This window comes from Salvelinus fontinalis, chromosome 18 (assembly GCF_029448725.1).
Source record: "Salvelinus fontinalis isolate EN_2023a chromosome 18, ASM2944872v1, whole genome shotgun sequence".
NCBI classification, from domain to species: Eukaryota; Metazoa; Chordata; class Actinopteri; order Salmoniformes; family Salmonidae; genus Salvelinus; species Salvelinus fontinalis.
The window spans coordinates 35,086,262-35,111,124 of record NC_074682.1 but is presented as its reverse complement, the minus strand read 5'-3'; the positions used below and the strand labels follow the sequence as shown (position 1 = coordinate 35,111,124).

At 42.3% G+C, this 24,863-nt stretch overlaps 1 protein-coding gene across 12 annotated transcripts in view; it reads left to right on the top strand.

Annotated features, from left to right (window-relative positions):
• Window positions 1–24,863, top strand: part of LOC129815393 (nck-associated protein 5-like) — a 112,361-nt gene that overhangs the window by 44,676 nt on the left and 42,822 nt on the right. For 2 of the 12 annotated variants that reach the window (XM_055869174.1, XM_055869173.1), the window contains exons 1-2: window positions 16,298–23,979; window positions 24,109–24,230. The exons of 7 other annotated variants lie outside the window; for them this stretch is intronic. In XM_055869174.1, the coding sequence (XP_055725149.1) occupies window positions 23,892–23,979; window positions 24,109–24,230 (210 nt within the window). In that variant the 5' untranslated portion in view covers window positions 16,298–23,891. 3 more of the 12 variants (XM_055869182.1, XM_055869184.1, XM_055869180.1) reach the window with 2 other exon arrangements.

The window sequence follows — 24,863 nt, the reverse complement described above, 5'->3', positions numbered from 1 at the left end:
CGCCTTAATCTTGTTTGGACCCCAGGATGAGTTGCTGCTGCCTTGGCAGCGAGAGCATGGTTAAATTAATGCTTTTATTGATTAATAAGCTATTAGGTTTCACACTGTAAACGGTTTGAGTACATGAATCCAAATGTGAACTTTTGCAACTCTGGAGGAGTAGTGTCGCTGATGGTTAGGGGGTTTGAATGAACAAGACCCAAGATCGGGGGTTTCTCCTACTGTAGTGTTCAGGTAGATGTACATACAGTACCAGTCAAAAGTTTGGACACCTACTCATTCAAGGGTTTTTCTTTATTTTGACTATTTTCTACATTGTAGAATAATAGTGGAGACATCAAAACTATGAAATAACACAACACAGATTCTTCAACGTAGCCACCCTTTGCTTTGACAGCTTTGCACACTCTTGGCATTCTCTCAACTAGCTTCATGAGGTAGTCACCTGAAAAGCATTTCAATTAACAGGTGTGCCTTGTTAATTTGTGGAATGTCTTTCCTTAATGCATTTGAGCCAGCCAATCAGTTGTGTTGTGACAAGGTAGGGGTGGAATGCAGAAGATAGCCCTATTTGGTAAAAGACCAAGTCCATATTATGGCAAGAACAGAACAAATAATCAAAGAGAAATGACAGTCCATCATTACTTTAAGACATAGTCAGTCAATCCAAAAAATGTCAAGAACTTTTTAAGGTTTTTTCAAGTGCAGTCGCAAAAAGCATCAAGCTCTATGATGAAACTGGCTCTTGTGAGGACCGCCACAGGAAAGGAAGATCCAGAGTTATCTCTGCTGTAGAGGATAAGTTCATTAGAGTTAACTGCTCCTCAGATTGCAACCCAAATAAATGCTTCACAGTGTTCAAGTAACAGACACATCTCAACATCAACTGTTCAGAGGAGACTGCATGAATTAGGCCTTCATCGTTGAATTGCTGCAAAGAAACCACTATTAAAGGACACCAATAATAAGAAGAGACTTGCTTGGGCCAAGAAACATGAGCAATGGACATTAGACTGGTGGAAATCGATCCTTTGGTCTGATGAATCCAAATTTGCGATTTTTGGTTCGCACCGCCGTGTCTTTGTGAGATGCAGAGTAGGTGACCGGTTGATCTCCGCATTTGTGGTTCCCACCGTGAAGCATGGAGAAGGTGGTGTGGGGGTGCTTTGCTGGTGACACTGATTTATTTAGAATTCAAGGCACACTTAACCAGCATGGCTACCACAGCATTCTGTAGTAATATGCCATCCCATCTGGTTTGCGCTTAGTGGGACTATCATTTGTTTTTCAACAGGACAATGACCCAACTCACGTCCAGGCTCTAAGGGCTATTTGACCAAGGAGAGTGATGGATTGCTGCATCAGATGACCTGGCCTCCACAATCACCCGACCTCAACCCAATTGAGATTGTTTGGGATGAGTCGGGCTGCAGAGTGAAGGAAAAGCAGCCAACAAGTGCTCAGCATATGTGGGAACTCCTTCAAGACTGTTGGAAAAGCATGAAGCTGGTTGAGAGAATGCCAAGTGTACAAAGCTGTCATCAAGGCAAAGGGTGGCTACTTTGAAGAATCTGAAATATAAAATATATTTTGTTTAACACTTTTGGTTAATACATGATTCCATGTGTTATTTCATAGTTTTGATGTCTTCACTATTATTCTACAATGTAGAAAATAGTAAAAATAAAGGAAACCCTTGAATGAGTAGGTATAATAAAACTTCTGACCTGTAGTGTATTTAGTAGATTTTGGTCTAAAAAGGGTCACTTTTAAAATGTTTTACCATTTTTGTTTTGTTTGTTGTTGATATAAAAATGTAAAAAAGGAAATTCACTGAGGATATTCCTCCTCTGAGGAGCGGCCAATGATGTACATCTACCGGATGTGCAACAACTAAGTACTGTCTCTGTGTGAATTAGTTAGTGAAAATCTAGCTTTAGGCTGTTCAGCTTGAAACACCCAGTCCTGTTCCTCTGTGAGATGCAGGAAGAGGGCCAATGTATAATTCAGATGGTAGATCTCTAATTGAGGGGAGCTGTAAAACCGCATTGATTTTGTCACCAGTGTCTGTGTCCTTGTTGGTCCCTGGAGGGTCTTCATTACACCAGGGCAGACAAGGCTGAACAGGGAGACTGACTGTGGGTGTTCACATTGAAATACTTGTCTTGTAAGGTACACTATATATGCAAAAGTATGTGGACACCCATTAAAATTTGTGGATTCAGCTATCTGTTGCTGACAGGTGTATAAAATTGAGCACACAGCCATGCAATCTCCATAGAAACATTGGCAGTAGAATGGCCTTACTGAAGAGCTCAGTGACTTTCAAAGTGGCACTGTCATAGGATGCCACTTTTCCAACAAGTCAGTTTGTCAAATTTCTGCCCTGCTAGAGATACCCCGTTAAACTGTAAGTGCTGTTATTGTGAAGTGGAAACGTCTAGGAGCAACACATGCTCACAGAATGGGACCGCCGAGTGTCCTCGGTTGCAACGCTCACTAGCGCGTTCTAAACTGCCTCTGGAAGCAACGTCACCACAATAACTGTTTTCTGGGAGTTTATGAAATGGGTTTCAATGGCTGAGCAGCCGCACACAAGCCTAAGATCACTATGTACAATGCCAAGTGTCGGCTGGAGTGGTGTATAACTCACCGCCATTGAACTCCTGGAGCAGTGGAAATGCGTTTTCTGGAGTGATGAATCACGCTTCACCATCTGGCAGAGGGGAGCCACTGTGTCTTGTCTTATTTATCAGATGACTGGCTTGATAATCCCCCAGGGATGATGTGCTGGAGGGGAATCCCACCCCCTTGACTGGGAGACAGACAAAATCGGTACCCCCCAAGCAAAGGCAAACTCTTCTCCGGTCAGTAGTAGTAGTAAAGGGATGCCAAAGGGAGCTATACTGTAGTATGAGAGAAGTGTAACGATTACACTTTGCACAGTTTTATCACACAAATGCACACATTTAGTGCTATACAAATATTATGATGAAACAAAATTTGCAGACGGATGTGTTTTTTTTCAGTAACGTAATGAAGCAGTTGTGTGTTATTGTTACAGTTGTGTGTTATTGTTACTGATGTTCATTCTAAGAACTGATGAGTCACCCGTTTTGGGGGAAATTTGCTTATTTAGGCAGAAATATATTTAATTGTCGATTTCCATGATGAATGCCTCGTACGTGGTAAGCTATAGAAATGCCGTCGATGGCGGCTGGTTAATGTGGCTGAACGCTTCAGTAATGATCGTGTTAGCGTGGGCTTGTCTGACTCATGGGTTGTCTGAACAAGTGTATGGGTAATGGAGCTTATGCTAGTCACTGTAGTTGGCTGTATAAGACCCAGAGCCACACTGTGAATGTACCCCACATATAGTGCAATACTGTTAACCCTGTCAAATGTAGTGCACTATAAAGAGAATAGGGTGCTATTTGACACGCAACCTGTATGTTTTAGAGCCACACAGTTTTATTCACCGCTCAGGCTAGGAACACTTTAGCTTTACATAGCTAAATGTGTATTTTCCATTAAGAGGCTATTCACTAAGGGCATCCAGAGTGGCACAGCGGTCTAAGGCACTGCATCTCAGGTCCTACTCCAGTCTAATCTTCAGCTGATTTATCACCTTATTTACTTAACAAAAGGCACATCTCAATAGGTGGTCCTCTGAAATGATAGTGTGAAGTTTGCACTTGTGTCTGAAAAATGAGATTTTGCTTAAAACATTTTTTTGTGTACATTAATGTATTTATATATCAGATATTGTTTTCTGCCAGGAAAAGTTCAAAAATAGCTGGGGTGTGTCTAAGTCTCTATGTGGTGTGTACTGTCTACTCGAACTGTCAACCATTTGCCCTGGGGTAGTGAGAGACAAACCACAATGCACAGTCGACAGCGAGGACCTTTGAGCATTATGACAACGCTAGTCACACGCCAACCATATACAGTAGGGGAGACAAAACATGCACTGTTTCAACTCTTCAAGAACAGAGAACCTTTTGAGTTTATAAACGTATACTAGGCTGCTTCTTTTAACTACAGCACACACAACGTAAAACATTCCCCATCTGACCACACTATCACCCTCTTCCTCTCAACCCAGAGTCCTCTGTCTCACCCTGAGAGGTGCTTTAGTCACGGGAGGAGGTTATGTACAGAATTCCACACACCAAGAAAGTCGTGAAGAGGGCACGACAATGCCTTTTACCCCTCAGGAGACTGAAAAGATTTGTCATCGGTCCCCAGATTCTCAAAAAGTTATACAGCTGCACCATCGAGAGCACTACAGAGGATAGTGCGTACGGCCCAGTACATCACTGGGGCCAAGCTTCCTGCCATCCAGGACCTATATAATAATACTAGGCGGTATCAGAGAAAGGCCCAAGAAATTGTCGAAGCCTCCAGTCATCCAAGTCATAGACTGATCTCTCTGCTACCACACGCACGGCAAGGGGTACCGGAGCACCAAGTCTAGGTCCCCAAGCCATAAGACTGCTGAACAATTAATCAAATGGCTACCCGGACTATTTGCATTGACCCTAGTCTTTGTTTTTACACTGCTGCTACTCGTTGTTTATTATCTATGCATAGTCACTTTACCCCTACCTACATGTACAAATGACCTCGACTAACCTGTACCCGCACACATTTACTCACATTTATAGCCTCATTATTGTTGTTTTTATTGTTACTTTTTTGTTTTTTTTATTGCATTGTTGGTTAAGGGCTTGTAAGTAAGCATTTCACGGTAAGGTACCTGTTGTATTCGGCGCATGTGACAAATACAATTTGATTTGATTCTTTTCCACCACAAGGAAGGAGATGGATAGAGGGTAGTCTAAGAACAGCCATGCTCGAAGACATTACTTTTCCTCCCTTTTCTAATCCCAACATGCCCCATTGACTGTAAATCAATGCAAAGATTCCAACCAGACAGCAGGGCCAAAATAGGGTCACAGTAGAATAAATTGTCTTTAAAAGAAATGTAATATCATTATATGAGCGTGTATGGGGGTGGTTTGTCCGTGTGGTATGACCGTTTATGTGAAAGGTAGACATTCCAAACATTGAGTTCTGTAGTATAGATGTAAATTCCCTATTTGACATAGTTCCTTGTGGGGAGTAAGGGCAGTCATGTGGGTGTGACAGCAGCAGGGTGGGCCCTGGATTCAGGACCACATAGCATCAATGAATAACTAGCATTCCAGATCTGTAATTAGGCAATAATGGTGGGGGTTTGGTATGTGATGGGGGTTTGGTAGGCATGTTCCATGTTAAGGGGCTGGTGGTGATGTGGGTGTTCTCTTCCAGGCACTGACAGGCTGACGGTGTGTGGCTTTGACAGACACACACATACACACTAAGGTAAAGATGGTGACAGGTTGTAGCCTACAGCCAGCCACCATCTTTATCTTAAGTGTGTAGTAGCCACCTGTCTTGGTGTGGAGGAAACATGTCTCTACACCAGTCTAATTCCATCTCTGCACCCTCAGCGTATGGTCCATGGAAAAACATTCTGCGGCCGGTAGCTTATTCACCTTTCACCCCTCATCTATTTTTAACTGTTATTAGATTTCACAGCCATATTTTAATAGATCTAAGGTTAAAGTAGCCTGGAGCTTGCTCAATAGATGAAAAGCATAGTTTAATCTACAATTGTAGAGTTTAGAAAACCTCCACTCTGTGGCCTCTCCCCCTCAGTTTATAATTCCTCTTATTACTCACAGAATAAAAACAGAAATGTTACATTATCGATTCACATTCAGGAGCGCTCCACTTCCGCATTCAAGTCATTGTGCGTGACTTTATTAGACTGCAGCCTCTCTTTTTCAGGGGCTGGAAATCCTCTTAGCTCGCAGCCCCCTGTCCCGCTCAACTCAAAATGTGTGGCTGGAGCTGGGCGGATGTACACTACACTCCCCTCCCCAGGCTTTGTCTCTCGTTGGCTGGCCCTCGCTTCATATCCGTCGCCAAACCCACTGGTCATCTATAAGTCGTTGCTAGGTAAAGCCCCGCCTTATCTCAGCTCAATCGTCAACATGGCAGCACCCACCCACAGCACGCGCTCCAGCAGGTATATTTCACTGGTCACCCACAAAGCCAATTCCTCCTTCGGCCGCCTTTCCTTACAGTTCTCTGCTGCCAATGACTGGAACGAACTGCAAAAATCACTGAAGCTGGAGACTCATATCTCCTTCACTAGCTTTAAGCACCAGCTGTCAGAGCAGCTCACAGATCACTGCACCTGTACATAGCCAATCTGTAAATAACCCATCTAACTACCTCATCCCCATATTGTTATTTATTTTGCTCCTTTGCACCCCAATACCGCTACTTGCGCACTCATCTTCTGCGCACTCATCTTCTGCACATCTATCACTCCAGTGTTTAATTTGCCATACTGTAATCATTTCGCCACTATGGCCTATTTATTGCCTTACCTCCCTTATCCTACCTCATTTGCAGACACTGTATATAGACTTTCTCTATTGTATTATTGACTGTATGTTTGTTTATTCCATGTGTAACTCTGTTTGTCGCTTTGCTTTATCTTGGCCAGGTTGCAGTTGTAAATGATAACTTGTTCTCAACTAGCCTACCTGGTTAAATAAAGGTAAAATACAATTGTCAATAGCTAACCCCCTTTCTTTCTTTGACTTCCCCCTTCCCTATCTGCTCCCTCCCTCCCTGCTCCCGATCAGCCAGGGAGCACTTAGAGTTAATTCTGGGCTCAAGCAGAGGAGGAGGAGCAGCGCACAGGGGCTTGTCCACAACTGTTGTAGTTGGCAGGGTTTGTCTATGAGTGGAGGAGGGCCTGTCTCTCTCTCTCTCTCTCTCTCTCTCTCACTTCTTCTCTCTATTGCATGCTCTTATGTGCTTTAGCGCTGGCTAGTGTTCTCTCTCTCAGCTAGGTCTCTGGAACAATAGCCGTTGCTACTGCAGACACGCACAGTAGGTCAACATTGCTACTGCTGCACTAGGATGGCCCTGACGTCTCAGCACTGAGCCTCAGAGAGATTTAGAAACAGCACACGTCCCCTCTCCTCCTCCTACTCCTCCTCTCTGGGTGAGAACAGAGGGAGAGAGGCTGTCACTGCAGCACGAGGCTGGCCCAGCTGACACTGACAGGAGCAGTGGCTGCCTGGCAGAGGCATTCTGTACTGTGGATATTATCTCATTCCTGTACGTAGGGTTTATTCCATATTGATCCCAGTCATTCCCTAGTGGAGGAACAGAAGCTCTGGAACGTCTAGTGACCTATGAGGTGATGGGGGAAGAGGGGCGATGAACTGGAAGAAGGGAGACACTAACGTGCAGTTTTGGTTGCAATGTTTTGTGTGGGGGAGTATTTTATTGTGTATTTTCGGAAGAGGATGGCATTGTGTACTTCTGTGTTAATGTGCATTTGTGTATGTGTTTATTAGATTGTGTTTCTAGAACATTTTTGTATACAGCAAAAACGTTTCCCTGTACTCGTATACATGAGTGCTTTTATTTGCTTTGTTGTTTTTTCTCTGTGCATCTAATTTTGTCAGCAGGCTGCAAATCCGCGGGTTGGCAGGTTTTTGCCTGGGTTTTGTGGCGGGTGGGGATCAGAATCTCTGTACATGATGAGGGGGAGCAGGATGGTAGGCAGAACAGCTGGGCTGCTGTGGAGAGGGGCGGGCATGAGGGGTCACTCATTGGCATGGATCAGCTACTAGCCCCTAATACTCAATTTAGCGTAGTCATAACCAGACGCCCTCGGGGACTAATCCATCTTTGGGTCTGTGGAAAGGGGGCACTGCAGGCTACATTTGATATTGCTGCTCTACTTAGTCAGCAGCGTGATATTATACTGTGTGTAAGTAGTGTCAACAAAGCTTCGAGCAACTGTTTATAGCAACTGTTTATAGAGTAGAGTTGGCTTGGGCATGCTTAGCGTACACTACAGGCACATGGTACATTATAATAAGTACAGCTCTGATATCACTGTACTTAGAGAAAATATGGGCAAAACTGTGAAAAAAAGGAGGGTCCTATACCAATTATCACCCCCATCACCATAAAGTATTGACTAGAGTCAGAATAACCTGGAGTTTGTGGTGAAAGTGTCCTGCTCTAGCATTCTGTTTGTTTTACATGGTCAAGCTTTATATCGTATTTCCATATTAATATTTATCTTTGGTTAAACAAACAATCCAGTGATTTTTAACAGTGTTGTGGGTGCCTCCATACTGCTTAACTGTAATAAGCCCTGGGGAAGTGGTACTCTGGTGTATTGACACAAGTCTTAGCAATGAGAGTAGTGTTGTGTGCGTGTTTGTGCACATATAGTTAGTATGTGCCTCAAACTCCTCCAGAATGAAGTGTTTTGAACACTGGATTTTCCTCCGTCCTCACTAAGTATTGAGTGTGCAGATTTTTACTAGTATTGCTTGCTGTTTTCTCGTACTGAGAGAGGTTCACATTAAAAATAGAGATTTTAATGGACAAGCTCTGGTCTCTTCAAAGTGACCAGGAAGAGACATGGAGTTCTTGTTAACGGGTTTGTGTGAGAGCCAGTCCACAGTATTTGATCTTGTTTCAGGAGTCCTCTAAGCATGCGGTATTCATGCCAGTTGGCTGGCCAGTGTTGGTATATATGCCATGCATTTGGATGTGGTCAAAGAGCTAGACATCTCATCCTAACTTTGATGACATGTCCGTGACTTTGAGTGTTGTCAGCAGAGTTTGATTCATGCCAACTAACTTTGTCATGTGCCTCAACGAACGGCCAACCAACCTTCACAGAGACCGAAGGGCTCAAAATAAAGTAAAAACCTAACACCATGATGAGAATGGTGAATTTACAAGACTCTCACGAAGCCCCTAAAATGTCCTGTATTTTAATGTCTCCTCTAGGACACAGTGAGTCCTCCACTAAAATGCAGACAGATGCTGTTTCTGTTGATAAGCCAGTCTGAAGTATGAGGTTATCTGTCTCCTTAATGACCGGCTGGGATTTTATAGCTCCTCAGCAGGCCCAGCCTAAGTTCTGTTCCGCTACGCTCTGTCTGGTGACTTTGCTGACTACTGCAATGTCACAGCACTGAGTCAGTCAGAGATAGACTGTAACTCTCAGAGGAGATCAAACTCTTAGGAGTTTGAGGTAAAGTTGATCAAGATGATGGCGCTTTAGACTTGGCTGGCTAGTTTGAGGATGCGTCCCAAATGGGACCCTATATATTGCACTACTTTTGACCAGGGCCTATAGGGGTCTGGTCTTAATGTGTGCACTATAAAGGGAATAGGGTGCTGCATCCTAAGTGAGTCTACTCTGTGTCTGGCTGAGGTCTGAGAAACATGGATGTGGGGGTTGTCTGTCTGTTTGCTGAGTTGGCCAAAATGATTGCGAAGGGGGGTTGATGTCTGATGGCTCTTTGATAAGCTTGTAATTCTTTGTTAATGTTGGCCTCTGTATTTTGTTTAACGATGGGAAAGATTTAGTGTACTTGTTATCCAAACTGTGCAGTTCACCCTGTGACTTATAACAAACTGGCACAGCTCTTTTATTGGAGTAGTGATGCACAGAGTTTTCTTAAAACGCGTGCATAGCTTTTTCTCTGTAGCTGTACCCTACGGACTCAGTTCTTCTATGCCCTTTCCACGAGTTTCTCCCATTGCCATGACCAATCAATTTCAACAAATGGTGGTTTGTTTCGGAGAATGTGCAGATTCTTACCCTGCCATGTTCAAAGGGCCCTTGGATCAAATGTATTATTGTTTGACTGACTGTTTAATCTGCTCTATTTTGAACCCCTATAAGCACCAGATATTTTTTGTAACGCACAGCTAAGATCACTCCCCCTCCCTTTCCACCCACCCGGCACTCGATTAATTAACATTTGCATATATTTGAGTTCTTTTGATGAACTAATTATGGTGGAATGGAACTTATCATGCATGTGAGTGTGGATTAATATTCACGTTTCTGTGATCGTACCCTAACCTAGTCTTTGGGGAAAGGAGAGATCCCAAACCGGGGTGGGTGTGGTAGGGGGCTGGGGGGGATGGGGGCTCTTGGCAAGAGCATAGAAATGCCCCAAGGGTAGAATTATTTTTGATTGCGTTCAGATGGGTAGACGATCCACCCCCACAACCTCCCCCACCTTCTCCATCTCTATATGGGTCTGTCTCCATCTTTCTGTCTTTCTTTCTCTCGTGCCACCTTTCTATCCACTGTCATCTAGGGCCGGGCGATATGGCCTAAAACTCTTATCTCCATTTTTTTTTTTTTATATAACTTATGGGCAATTCACGATATACATCAACATTTAAAAACAATAGTTTCTTTAAATAAGCTTTGTTGAACAGTTAAAGGTCAAATACACTGCATTTAAAACAGTCAGCAATAATCTAATGAATTTCAGAGCTCGTGAAATTATACCTAGGCTGGATATATGCCTTCCACAACCAAAAGACCCACTAATAATTTCATTGTTTTATCAAAATTGTTGTACTTGCTTTTTTTGTTGTTGGAATAATCACTGATCTGGCTTTCAGGTCTGTTTTATAAAAATGTCCTTTTTGTTATTTTTTATTATAGAAACATGCATAATGCACGTCCAATAATAATGTAGCAGGCATTACAGAAAATGTATTTATAAAACACAGACTAAACAGCTAGTATAACAATCTTTATTTGACGTAAATGCTGCTAGCAATACGTGGTACCGTAATGCGACTACATTTTCCAGAATGAACGTTCATTTGTACATCCGTTTTAGTAGTGTTTTCTCAAAATTTGAGGAGTTGAAACAAACTGGGTATTGTTCGAAAAGTTAACAGTCAAATAATGTTTCCATGTGTTTCGGTGTCCATATGACCCATTTCTGTTGGACCAAACCTCAAATGCAAATAGCGAGTTGAAACCGTTTGTCAGAGAGGAAGAAGTAATCGCTCATCTTTGTCGTTGTGAGAGGTAAGGGGAGGTGCTTGGGAGAAAGAGGCCAAGCGAGAGGTTTTACTCTCGCCTAAATATGTCCAAAATATGCCCAATGCGCTTATTTTGAACCTTGTCGCCTACCTTCCCGGCTTTGGGACAACTACTCCCAGTGGAGACATGAGCATCTCGTCATTATATAGATCGCTGGTGTAAATGAGAAGGTGCACGAGACGAAACCAAAAAGACATCATGAGAACAAGCGGACATAAACCCACATAAACGAAAAATACCAAAAAAACTTGATTCTGCGATACAGGCATTTGGAAAATTGCGCAAAAACATACATTCGAATGAATTCGATATATCGCCCAGCCCTACTGTCATCCTCTCTGTATAACTCTTTCGCTTCCTCTATGTCTTTCTTTTTTGTGTGTCGACTCCACATACCGACTCTCTCCAAAAAACCTTCAAACCCACTGAGCCTCCATCTGTGAGGCCAACTCCTGGCAGACAATTACCCTCCCTGACACTCATCCTGAAAGAATGTCCCACCTCCTGCCCGCCCGCCTGCCTTACCAGCCTCCAGGTGCACAGTGACATAGTGGATTTAGACTGTCTAGCCCAGTGTTGCTGAGGCTGCTGGTGAAGGCAGACCACATAGGTCTGGCCCTCATTCCCATGCATTGTCAGCTGACGCCTCAGGGCATATTATCATTGCAGTGATTCAGAGGATCACAGCATTGGAATCAGCCCATACATAGTCTTGTTCAACAGCCGTGTGTGTTGGGAAAAACTTGCACGTTAGGCTATATTCCAACCCTTGTAATTGTTGTCTGTATTTGCCAGATGCAGACACACCGTAGACTTCACCTTGTAGATTAGAGATTAGATTAAATATATGTAGAGCCCATTGTAGATAGCACCGTTATTAGGTTATCTACTGCAAGATAGCATTCTGCTGCATATATATATCAATACTATTCAATTATGTTATTAGCATATTTGCATCATCTATTTTGATATTGATGTGTTGGATTATCTCGATTAGGTTTGAAGGGAGACAGCCAGAGCTGATCCAACTATTTTATCTTATCTTATCCTTCTCTCTGCCCCAAACAAAGGCATTCCCCTAACATGTGACTGCTTAACAGTACTCTATGCCACTGCAGTCTGTTTAGTTTCGGGGGGGGCATTGACAGTGATGTCTGGGAGGCAGCAGAAGCTGATGTCGAGTCTGAGACAAGTTGTGAGGAGCTCCTCTGAAGCACCTGTTTGGTGGCGTGAAAACTTCCATCCCACCTGGCAGCCCTGCCTGTCTGTGCTCTCTATAGAGGGAAACCCTGGGTGGATATGGAAGATGCTCTCAAGTGCTAATCTAATTCTGGGAAGGGTTGACATGATTTAACAGGATTAAATATTTGCCCCTGAAGGGGTCTGGGAGTCCAGGGGGGCTGGGATGGGGAACTGCCTGTCAGAAGTGATGTGGGACAGACTGTGAGAGGAACACGGCCTGGAGAGTGGGAGTGGATAAAAATGCTTGACAAGCATCTTTCATTGCATTTTTTTTTTTTTGTCTTTGTTTCTGTCCTTGCTTTTCACACTGGTCTATCAGCTTTCACTCTGGTAACATAAGCTTCCATATTTGGCAATGCTTTCTGGCCACAAATTCCTCTTTCCTGACGTGTGAACGATGTGCATTACATCGGGCCGACACCGAAACATCTGATCCTCTCCCAATGAGATCTCAGACCGCAACCACATATTTAAACTTACCACCCCACATAACCATTAGTTCACTAACCACTTTGAATTTTGCCCTGCAGGTAAAGTGCAAACCCTGAGCTTTGAGTTAGTTAGGTATGGCTTTTACAGGGTTCGAGCTAATATGAAACAATGCATTGTGGTGTCCTGCTTTACCATCTGAGATACTATTAGCTGCACACATACAAACCAGCTGTGATTTACGCTCTGCAGTGTGTCTGTTGTTCCACTGACCAAAACATAGTGGGAAATGGGCGGGAGCTTTATTGCTATAAAGTTTTTATTTGGAAAAGGTTACTCAAACTAAACCTAGATAAAATGGTTAAAGATGTAGCACTTATCTGGTTATTTTTGAAATGCCAGAGAAGACCAGCATAACGGATGGATCAGTTAAGTGAACCTAATATCACATAGTGTCTCGTGTTTGTAGCTTGATTTCAGTTATTTATCTGCCGGGTTGGATAGAGGATGTCGTGTATGTTTATAAGGCACTGTAAATGTCAATGACGTGGACTGGCTGTGATACGCTGTTTTTGGTGTGTCTTGTTTCACATGTTAAATGCCACATGCTATGGCAAACACTCAACGAGGATGGCTGCGAAGATGGTGAAAATATTAGGGCTGTCCCTGAAAAGAAAATCTTAGTCGACCGTGTATTTTTCTGTTTGAATAAAGTCAACTATATGTTGGCTACAAATTACTAAGACACACAAATTACTAAATAGGGAGCCAGAGATCAATATAGCCTAACCAGAAGGAAAAAACCTGTTCCCGACTCTCCTCCCGCTGCTGCTGGCCTCTGCAGATTCTGCCGTTAGGCTATACAGTTGAAGTCGGAAGTTTACATACACCTTAGCTAAATACATTTAAACTCATTTTATTTACAATTCCTGACATTTAATCCGAGTAAAAAGTCCCTGTCTTAGGTCAGTTAGGATCACCACTTTATTTTAACAATGAGAAATGTCTGAATAATAGAGTGATTTATTTCAGCTTTTATTTCTTTCATCACATTCCCAGTGGGTCAGAAAGTTACATACACTCAATTAGTATTTGGTAGCATTGCCTTTAAATTGTTTAACTTGGGTCAAACATTTCAGGTAGCCTTCCACAAGCTTCCCACAATAATTTGGGTGAATTTTGGCCCATTCCTCCTGACAGAGCTGGTATAACTGAGTCAGGTATGTAGGCCTCCTTGCACACACACACTTTTTCAGTTCAGCCCACAAATGTTCTATAGGATTGAGGTCAGGACTTTGTGATGGCCACTCCAATACCTTGACTTTTGTTGTCCTTAAGCCAGTTTGCCACAACTTTGGAAGTATGCTTGGGGTCATTGTCCATTTGGAAGACCCATTTGTGACCAAGCTTTAACTTCCTGACTGATGTCTTGAGATGTTGCTTCAATATGTCCACATAATTTTCCTTTCCTCATGATGCCATCTATTTAGTGAAGTGCACCAGTCCCTCCTGCAGCAAGCACCCCCACAACATGATGCTGCCACCCCCGTGCTTCACGTTTGGGATGGTGTTCTTTGGCTTGCAAGCTTTACTCCAAACATAACGATGGTCATTATGGCCAAACAGTTCTATTTTTGTTTCACCAGACCAGAGGACATTTCTCCAAAAAGTACAATCTTTGTCCCCATGTGCAGTTGCAAACCGTCGTCTGGCTTTTTTATGGCAGTTTGAGCAGTGGCTTCTTCCTTGCTGAGCGGCCTTTCAGGTTGTTGATATAGATACTTTTGTACCGGTTTCCTCCAGCATCTTCACAAGGTCCTTTGCTGTTGTTCCGGGATTGATTTGCACTTTTCGCACCAAAGTACGTTTACCTATAGGAGACAGAACGCGTCTCCTTCCTGAGCGGTATGGCGGCTGTGTGGTCCCATGGTGTTTATACTTGCGTTCTATTGTTTGTACAGATGAACGTGGAACCTTCAGGCGTTTGGAAATTGCTCCCAAGAATGAACCAGACTTGTGGAGGTCTTTTAATTTATTTTTTGAGGTTTTGGCTGATTTATTTTGATTTTCCCATGTCAAGCAAAGAGGCACTGAGTTTGAAGGTAGGCCTTGAAATAGATCCACAGGTACACCTCCAATTACTCAAATGATGTCAATTAGCCTATCTAAAGCCATGACATTTTCTGGAATTTTCCAAGCTGTTTAAAGGCACAGTCAACTTAATGTATGTAAACTTCTGACCCACTGGAATTGTGATACAGTGAAATAATCTGTAAACAATTGTTGGAAAAATTACTTGTGTCATGCACAAAGTAGATGTCCTAACCAACTTGCCAAAACTATAGTTTGTTAATTAACAAGACATTTGTGGAGTGGTTGAAAAACAAGTTTTAATGACTCCAACCTAAATGTATGTAAACTTCCGACTTCAACTGTACCAGCGGTCGGAAACCTTTTCCATTTGGAGTGCAGTTATTGTACCAGTTCTACTGATCTGCGTGCCAGTTATGAGTTTCATATGCACATTTTCGTGGAACAGTTTAATTTCATTTATAATTTTTTTTAAACATTGCAGCCCGTAGGTAGAAAATATCCTGATTTAAAAAATAAAAAAATAAAAAAATCCTATAAACCACATTGGCTACTCAGGAACTGTCTACAAGGAATAGCTGTAGGCTATTTTCGCAAGGTATAAAATGTAATCAGGTAGGTCTATTTTCTGACGTTTCCACCACATCAGAGCATGCATTTTTTCCCCTTTCATGCTGAGTGGTTATCAAAAGGGAGAGAGCTGGAAACATTTTTCAAATGGGCTACATTGACCAAACTATTGTCATTCTCAATAGATGTAAAAACAGACTTTGTTTACTTGCTGTTTGAGGCGAAGAAAAAATAACTTTGAGAAGCTCTGCAGTGATGGGGAGTTAAGACAATCAGAAATAGTTTCAGATTCCCAACCGTGCACATTTATAGGTCTACATTTGCATGTAGGCCAGGTAGCTTATGCCTACTTCAATGCAGAATCAGGTGCGTCCTTACTCAAGATTGACAGGAGCGCTTCAAACAAAAGACCAATTAATAAATTGACAACTTGTAAATGGAATGAAATAAATCAAAACTGTTTACTCAAGTGTAGCCTAGGTTGTGCGCTCTGCAAAAAACGTGTCCACTCCTACAATGACAACGGTAAGACTGTAACAATAAAATATTGTATGCATTAACAGAAATTACCGTAACCAAACAAACGTAGATGAGAAATTATGGTAATTAAAGGTAAATGTACTGCTGGTGTGCCATCCCCACAGCCTCTGCAATGGATTAGTCCACTATTTGTATATATTTGTCACTGCTCTACTAAACGATCTGTCGACCAACAGCATATCTACCAAACAGTCAACCCGTTGACTAAATGGAATCAGCCCTAGAAAATAGGTTTAGCTTTTTTGTGACAAGTTAATGCAATGCTTGACCTTTGTGGAATTACAATGTTGTTTTGGTGTGTCTTGTCTTTTAGGTAAGATGTTCAACTAAATTATTTACCCTGGGAATACTGTGAGACTAACATTTTGTCTTTTTGTGTGTTTCTCAGGTAAATTGCGGAGCGGGGCTGAATGGTATCATTACTGACCTTTATGCACATTGTTTAGCCAGCCTCACCGGTGGGTACCCCCTCCTACACATGTACACCAGTGGTGGTGGGTGCCATTTAGGATTAGGGAGGAGGATTTTTTTAATGAGCATGGCCTTATTTCTATTACATCATATTGGATGAATGTAATTTATATTCTGTTCACGCCTCTCAATGTAACATTAATAGGTTTAATTTTCCCTATACCCGTCATGAGGTTGCTACAGCCTACAAATTAAAGTTAAACAACGTAGGTGCACAGACAGTGAGACATTCATTACATGCCTTACACAATCTTGCCTGCATCTAGCTGATCTAGGGTGTAATCATTAGTCCAACATTTGCAAACGAGAGTTTCTATTAGACAAATTCAGGTATATTTATCCCAGTGGCGGTCAGTGCCGTTTAAGATTAGGGAGGAAGATAATTTTTTTAATGAGCATGGCCTTATTTCTATTACAGAAACCCAGCCTAAAACCCCAAACAGCAAGCAATGCAGGTGTAAAAGCACGGTGGCCAAAGAAAAACTCCATAGAAAGGCCAAAACCTAGGAAGAAACCTAGAGAGGAACCAGGCTATGAGGGGTGGCCAGTCCTCTTCTGGCTGTGCCGGGTGGAGATTATAACAGAACATGGCCAAGATGTTCGTATGTTCATAAATGACCAGCATGGTCAAATAATAATAATCACAGTAGTTGTCGAGGGTGCAGCACCTCAGGAGTAAATGTCAGTTGGCTTTTCATAGCCGATCATTAAGAGTATCTCTACCGCTCCTGCGGTCTCTAGAGAGTTGAAAATAGCAGGTCTGGGACAGGTAGCACGTCCGGTGAACAGGTCAGGATTCCATAGCCGCAGGCAGAACAGTTGCAACTGGAGCAGCAGCACGGCCAGGTGGACTGGGGACAGCAAGGAGTCATTATGTCAGGTCGTCCTGAGGCATGGTCCTAGGGCTCAGGTCCTCCGAGAGAGAGAGAGAAAGAAAGAGAGAATTAGAGAGAGCATACTTAAATTCACACAGGGCATCGGATAAGACAGAAGTACTCCAGATATAACAAACTGACCCTAGCCCCCCGACACATAAACTAATGCAGCCCACAAAGCCCACAAAGATCTCCGCCACGGCACAACCCAAGGGGGGGGGCGCCAACCCAGACAGGACGATCACGTCAGTGACTCAAACCACTCAAGTGATGCACCACTCCTAGGGACGGCATGAAAGAGCACCAGTAAGCCAGTGACTCAGCCCCTGTAATAGGGTTAGAGAAAGAGAATCCCAGTGGAGAGAGGGGAACCGGCCAGACAGATACAGCAAGGGCGGTTCGTTGCTCCAGAGCCTTTCCGTTCACCTTCACACTCCTGGGCCAGACTGCACTCAATCATAGGACCTACTGAAGAGACAAGTCTTCAATAAAGACTTAAAGGTTGAGACCGAGTCTGCGTCTCTCACATGGGTAGGCAGACCATTCCAAAAAAATGGAGCTCTATAGGAGAAAGCCCTGCCTCCAGCTGTTTGCTTAGAAATTCTAGGGACAATTAGGAGGCCTGCGTCTTGTGACCGTAGCGTACGGGTAGGTATGTACGGCAGGACCAACTCGGAAAGATAGGTAGGAGCAAGCCCATGTAACGCTTTGTAGGTTAACAGTAAAACCTTGAAATCAGCCCTTGCCTTAACAGGAAGCAAGTGTAGGGAGGCTAGCACTGGAGTAATAGGATCAAATTTTTGGGTTCTAGTCAGGATTCTAGCAGCCGTATTTAGCACTAACTGAAGTTTATTTAGTGCTTTATCCGGGTAGCCGGAAAGTAGAGCATTGCAGTAGTCTAACCTAGAAGTAACAAAAGCATGGATACATTTTTCTGCATAATTTTTGGACAGAAAATTTCTGATTTTTGCAATGTTACGTAGATGGAAAAAAGCTGCCCTTGAAACAGTCTTGATATGTTCGTCAAAAGAGAGATCAGAGTAACGCCGAGGTCCTTCACAGTTTTTATTTCAGACGACTTTACAACCATCAAGATTGATTGTCAGATTCAACAGAAGATCTCTTTGTTTCTTGGGACCTAGAACAAGTGAAAACAATAGTGGTCCTAAAACGGAACCTTGAGGAACACCGAAATGTATAGTTGATTTGTCAGAGGACAAACCATTCACAGAGACAAACTGATATCTTTCCGACAGATAAGATCTAAACCAGGCCAGAACTTGTCCGTGTAGACCAAATTGGGTTTCCAATCTCTCCAAAAGAATGTGGTGATCGATGGTATCAAAGGCAGCACTAAGGTCTAGTAGCACGAGGACAGATGCAGAGCCTCGGTCTGACGCCATTAAAAGGTCATTTACCACCTTCACAAGTGCAGTCTCGGTGCTATAATGGGGTCTAAAACCAGACTGAAGCATTTCGTATACATTGTTTGTCTTCAGGAAGGCAGTGAGTTGCTGTGCAACAGCTTTTTCTAAAAATGTTGAGAGGAATGGAAGATTCGATATAGGCCGATAGTTTTTTATATTTTCTGGGTCAAGGTTTGGCTTTTTCAAGAGAGGCTTTATTACTGCTACTTTTAGTGAGTTTGGTACACATCCGGTGGATAGAGAGACGTTTATTATGTTCAACAGAGGGCCAAGCACATGAAGCAGCTCTTTAAGTAGTTTAGTTGGAATAGGGTCCAGTATGCAGCTTGAAGGTTTAGAGGCCATGATTATTTTCATCATTGTGTCAAGAGATATAGTACTAAAACACGTAAGTGTCTCTCTTGATCCTAGGTCCTGGCAGAGTTGTGCAGACTCAGGACAGCTGAGCTTTGGAGGAATACGCAGATTTAAAGAAGAGTCTGTAATTTGCTTTCTCATGATCATGATCTTTTCCTCAAAGAAGTTAATGAATTTATTACTGCTGAAGAGAAAGCCATCCTCACTTGGGGAATGCTGCTTTTTAGTTAGCTTTGCGACAGTATCAAAAAGACATTTTGGATTATTCTTATTTTCCTCAATTGAGTTTGAAAAATAGGATGATCGAGCAGCAGTGAGGGCTCTTCGATACTGCACGGTACTGTCTTTCCAAGCTAGTCGGGAGACTTCCAGTTTGGTGTGGCGCCATTTCCGTTCCAATTGTCTGGAAGCTTGCTACAGAGCTCGGGTATTTTCTGTATACCAGGGAGCTAGTTTCTTATGACATGTTTTTAGGGGTGCAACTGCATCTAGGTTATTGCGCAATGTTAAATTGAGTTTCTCAGTTTGGTGGTTAACTGATTTTTGTCCTCTGACGTGCTTGGGTAGGCAGAAGGAGTCTGGAAGGGCATCAAGGAATCTTTGTGTTGTCTGAGAATTTATAGCACGACTTTTGATGCTCCTTGGTTGGGGTCTGAGCAGATTATTTGTTGCGATTGCAAACGTAATAAAATGGTGGTCCGATAGTCCAGGATTATGAGGAAAAACATTAAGATCTACAACATTTATTCCATGGGACAAAACTAGGTCCAGAGTATGACTGTGGCAGTGAGTAGGTCCAGAGACATGTTGGACAAAACCCACTGAGTCGATGAAAGCCTTTTGGAGTGGGTCTGTGGACTTTTCCATGTGAATATTAAAAAATTAGAATATTATCTGCTATGACTACAAGGTCCGATAGGAATTCAGGGAACTCAGTGAGGAACGCTGTATATGGCCCAGGAGGCCTGTAAACCTGGCCTGTAAACAGTAGCTATAAAAAGGGATTGAGTAGGCTGCATAGATTTCATGACTAGAAGCTCAAAAGACGAAAACGTCATGTTTTTTTGTGTAAATTGAAATTTGCCATCGTAAATGTTAACAACACCTCTGCCTTTCGGGATGCACGGGGGATATGGTCACTAGTGTAACCAGGAGGTGAGGCCTCATTTAACACAGTAAATTAATCAGGCTTAAGCCATGTTTCAGTCAGGCCAATCACATCAAGATTATGATCAGTGATTAGTTCATTGACTATAACTGCCTTTGAAGTGAGGGATCTAACATTAAGTAGCCCTATTTTGAGTTGTGAGGTATCACGATCTCTTTCAATAATGTCAGGAATGGAGGAGGTCTTTATCCTATTGAGATTGCTAAGGCGAACACAGCCATGTTTAGTTTTGCCCAACCTAGGTCAAGGCACAGACAGTCTCAATGGGGATAGCTGAGCTGACTACACTGACTGTGCTAGTGGCAGACTCCACTAAGCTGGCAGGCTGGCTAACAGGCAGGCTGACCACCCTATTTCATTGTGGAGCTAGAGGAGTTAAAGCCCTGTCTATGTTGGAAGATAAGATGAGAGCACCCCTCCAGCTAGGATGGAGTCCGTCACTCCTCAGCAGGCCAGGCTTGGTCCTGTTTGTGGGTGAGTCCCAGAAAGAGGGCCAATTATATACAAATTCTATCTTTTGGGAGGGGCAGGAAACTGTTTTCAACCAGCGATTGAGTTGTGAGACTGCTGTAGAGCTCATCACTCCCCCTAACTGGGAGGGGGCCAGAGACAATTACTCGATGCCGACACATCTTTCTAGCTGATTTACACGCTGAAGCTATGTTGCGCTTGGTGACCTCTGACTGTTTCATCCTAACATCGTTGGTTATAACAATATCTCTATACTCTCTACACTCGCCAGTTTTAGCTTTAGCCAGCACCATCTTCAGATTAGCCAGATTAGCCTAATATCATTGCCATCATATTAGCTAAAGTAACGTCATAGTCAACATACCTAATAGAACTAACGTGTTAGTGAACCTGCTACAATAATGCAGTATTGTTAGTGTACTGTCAGTAAGCCGTTTTGCACCTAAACCCACGGGCCACGGTGGCAATAAATTAGTAAAACCAAAAGCTTCCCTTAACACTGGAAATCTTCCAAGTCGTGTTGGATAGTCATAGCCAGCTAGCTAACATAGCATCCCTCTGTCTGAGCAGGGTGTTTGAGTAGGCTAAACTAGATAGCTGCATTTGCTAGCCAAGTGAAACTGAAAGTGATTTTTTTTGGACTGTATCTTGCTTCTCCATTTTGGAAGAAATGAATTTAACTGTTCAACTATTGTCTTTCTCTTTTTGAGTCAACCACTCACCACATGTTATGCACTGCAGTGCTGGCTAGCTGTGTCTTATGCTTTCAGTACTAGATTCATGCTCTGATCCTTAGATTGGGTGGGCATATCAGTTCATGCTGCAAGAGCTCATAATTACTGTGTAAGTCTATGGAAGGGGATGAGAACCATGTGCCTCCTAGGTTTTGTATTGAAGTCAATGTACCTATGGTGCTACCCTACAGAGTGATGTTGAGCCTACTGTAGACCTTCATTGCAAAATATGATGTTTTAATCAATTATTTGGTGACATGAATATATTTAGTATAGTTTTATCTAAAAAGGATAACTAAGTGTTTTACTATTTTTTTTGTTTATCACTGAGGAGGATGGTCCTCTCGTTCCTCATATGAGGAGCCTCCACTGACGTGCACATGTTCACCACCATGAGTCTATTTGACTGAATCTAAGTCTATTTGAGTTATTCTTCTCTTATATATATGTATTTAATTTTAAAAAAAATGTGGGTTTTATTAAGATAGGACAGTGGTGAGGAGACAGGAGAGATTGAGAGTCAGAAGGGCAGTGGGTCTGATTTGAATCCATGACTACTCTGGTAGGATATACAATACATGTTTGCTGGGGTCCACGGCACTAATCGCTGAACCACACCGGCCATACCGATTTATATTCTTAGCTGAATCAAAACCCAAAACCTGAGCTCTCTCAAGTCAGTCAGACATCCATCACAAAATAAGAAGGGAACAGAGGACTGATCTGCGGAAAGATAGGAAAAGGGGAAAGACCGATGGGAAAGGTGAAGGACGGTTAGGAAAAGGATGGGCTAGGGGAAGGACGGATGGGGAAAAGGGGAAGGAACTGTAGCTCAGTTAGTAGAGCATGGCTCTTGCAAAACCAGGATAGTGGGTTTGATTCCCGGGATCACCCATATGTAACAAATGTATGCATGCAAATGGAATATATTACTAATTTATAAAATGTCAGTGTTCCCTTTTTTACCTTTTTATGTGGCTTGGTGAAAATAAGCCCCTACCTACCCAAGTCTGGATATACAACTGCCCTGTTTATTTTGGATTCTTAGAAAGAGGGATACATGGGAGAGGAGGAGGCTGCAGCGCCATCAGTGTATTGATCCAAGCCGGCATGTGGCACAAATCACATGTCCCTGAGAATACTTTATATGTTTGGCCTAGATAGGGTGCGTCCCAAATGGCACCCTACTCCTTATAATAGTGCATCTTCAGATTCTGGCATGCAGCCTCGTGTTCTCTTTGATCCTTCCTTACATGAATCCCCTGTTCAAAGACTCCGTTACCTCAGCTCTAAACAGCTGCACTGAACAATAAACCAACAATTACTGCTGGCTGTCGCAACCCTGGCAGTCATGCAAAGGAAGAACTCTTGCCTTGAACCGACCCGAACAGTCTCTCTGAAGTGTGCTTCAAAGCGGCACCTCGTGCACTCTTCATCTGAGAGAATTTCTCTTTACTTCTCTCTGGTACCCCATACCTTTTTTATGAGTCTCATGTGTTCTCCATCATTATTAAGCTTTTTGTGACTTGTTCTAACATATTATCGGCATAAATATGGCTTTGTATTGCAACACCCACAAGTCATGTTAGGTCGTTCCACAAAATCAGTGCCTTTTGGGTAGTGTAATTTGGTGGGGGGGAAAAATAAATCTTCACATAATTTTAACATTGTAATTTTCCATCTCAAGAGGTTAAATTTAAAAAAGGACTAAAGTAAGTGCCAAATAAATTATGAGTTGACAGGTTGATTTAATTTTAAAGGCCCAATGCAGCCATTTTTAATTCAATATCAAATCATTTCTGGGTAACAATTAAGTACCTTACTGTAATAGATTTAAATGAAAATGGACAAACCTATTTCTCAAACAAGAGATTTGCTAGGAGTGGTCTGAGTGGGGAGGGGAAAACTACAAAATACCTATTATTGGCAGAAAGGCTTGGAACAAAAAAATTGTATTGGTCTATTAACCAATTTACCGCATGGTGATGTCACCATGGAAAGCCAAAACTACCACCCATGCGAACCTGCTGATTAGAAGCTCATGTGTAGATTGTATTTTCAAGCAGCAACTATCGGAAAATAACACATACACTTTTACAATGTGTGTTTCATCAGCTGTTGTACAATATGATACAAAACACAGTAATACTATATGATACAAAATGTAGAAAAAAATGCATTTTGACTGCACTGGGCCTTTAAATCAGCCATAAATCAACCTTGTGAAAGGGGGAATGGAAGAAAGTTAGCAAGTCTGTTTCATGATTTATTGGATTTTCTATGTTGTACACTCAAAAAAATGTTGGGTTCAACAAGGGTTCTTCTAAGTTCTTCGAAGAACCTTAGGGTTCTTGACACTGAAAATGGCATCCAAAAGGTTCTTCCAAGAAGCCCATAGGTGGGGTTCATCGAGGAACCTCAGTCGAGGAACCTCCTTAACTGCTCAACTGAAACAAATTCGATTTGAAAGGACAGCAGGTGCAGGCACTTAACTGAAAAATATCCTCAGTTTAAGGTAAGGTTTGTCCCTTGTATGACCTATATTTATATTGTTTTATGATGATACCATCTATCTTTTATATTTGTGACAATCTTTCTAAAACAGACAATGGACACAATTCAATGGATATCAATCAACAAAAAAGTAAGAATATGTAGGCTATGAGAACATGTTGAAGGCTATAAGAATATGTCGGCTATAAGAATATGTTGAAGGCTAGCTGTATTGCGTGCAGATGCCTGAACTGCTCACCTTTTGTGTCTGTATCTGCAGGTATACGAGGAGGCATAAAAAGGTATGTAAGTAGGTATTGGTATGTAATGCAGATCACATTTACCATCCTCCTCCCTTACCTCTTTAATGAATATCCCATAGGCCTCTACAATATGGACAAGGTATGTGTATGAAAACCATTATCAAAAGTTTTTTTAAATTCACATTCACCACAAAAAGTGATGAATTCTGTCGTGTGCATCTTTTGTTAATCATCTATATAATGACTTTTTGGGGGGGATTTCCCAGACATTACCCTTCCTACGCCTGAATTTAACAGGAAACCTGTTCAATCACCATGCACTGCAAAATCATTCTGGCTATGGATACGGAGAACATCAACACGCCAGAGGATATACCCATTGTACTTGGGGCTCTGCTGGGAGTTTAACTCATATTTAGATATTTTTATTCTGCTTTGCCACTAAAATAATAATAAACACTGACAACTAAAATATTGTCATTGTTATATGTATTATTATTATTAATAATAATAATGGGGGACGGGGGGACGGGTAGTTCAAAAATGAATCACAAAAGGTTCTTTGAGGATCCATTAAAAGGAGTTCTATGAAGAACCCTTTTTAAAGGGTTCTCGGAAGAACTTAAGGGTTCCCCTACAGTTTCAATTTGAAGAACCCCTAAAGGATTCTCGAGGAACCTTTTCTTTTTAGAGTGTAGATATTAAAGGGTACTTCATTAAATATAACGGGCTTTTAAAATTCAATATTGGTGCACAATTTCTACTCAAAATA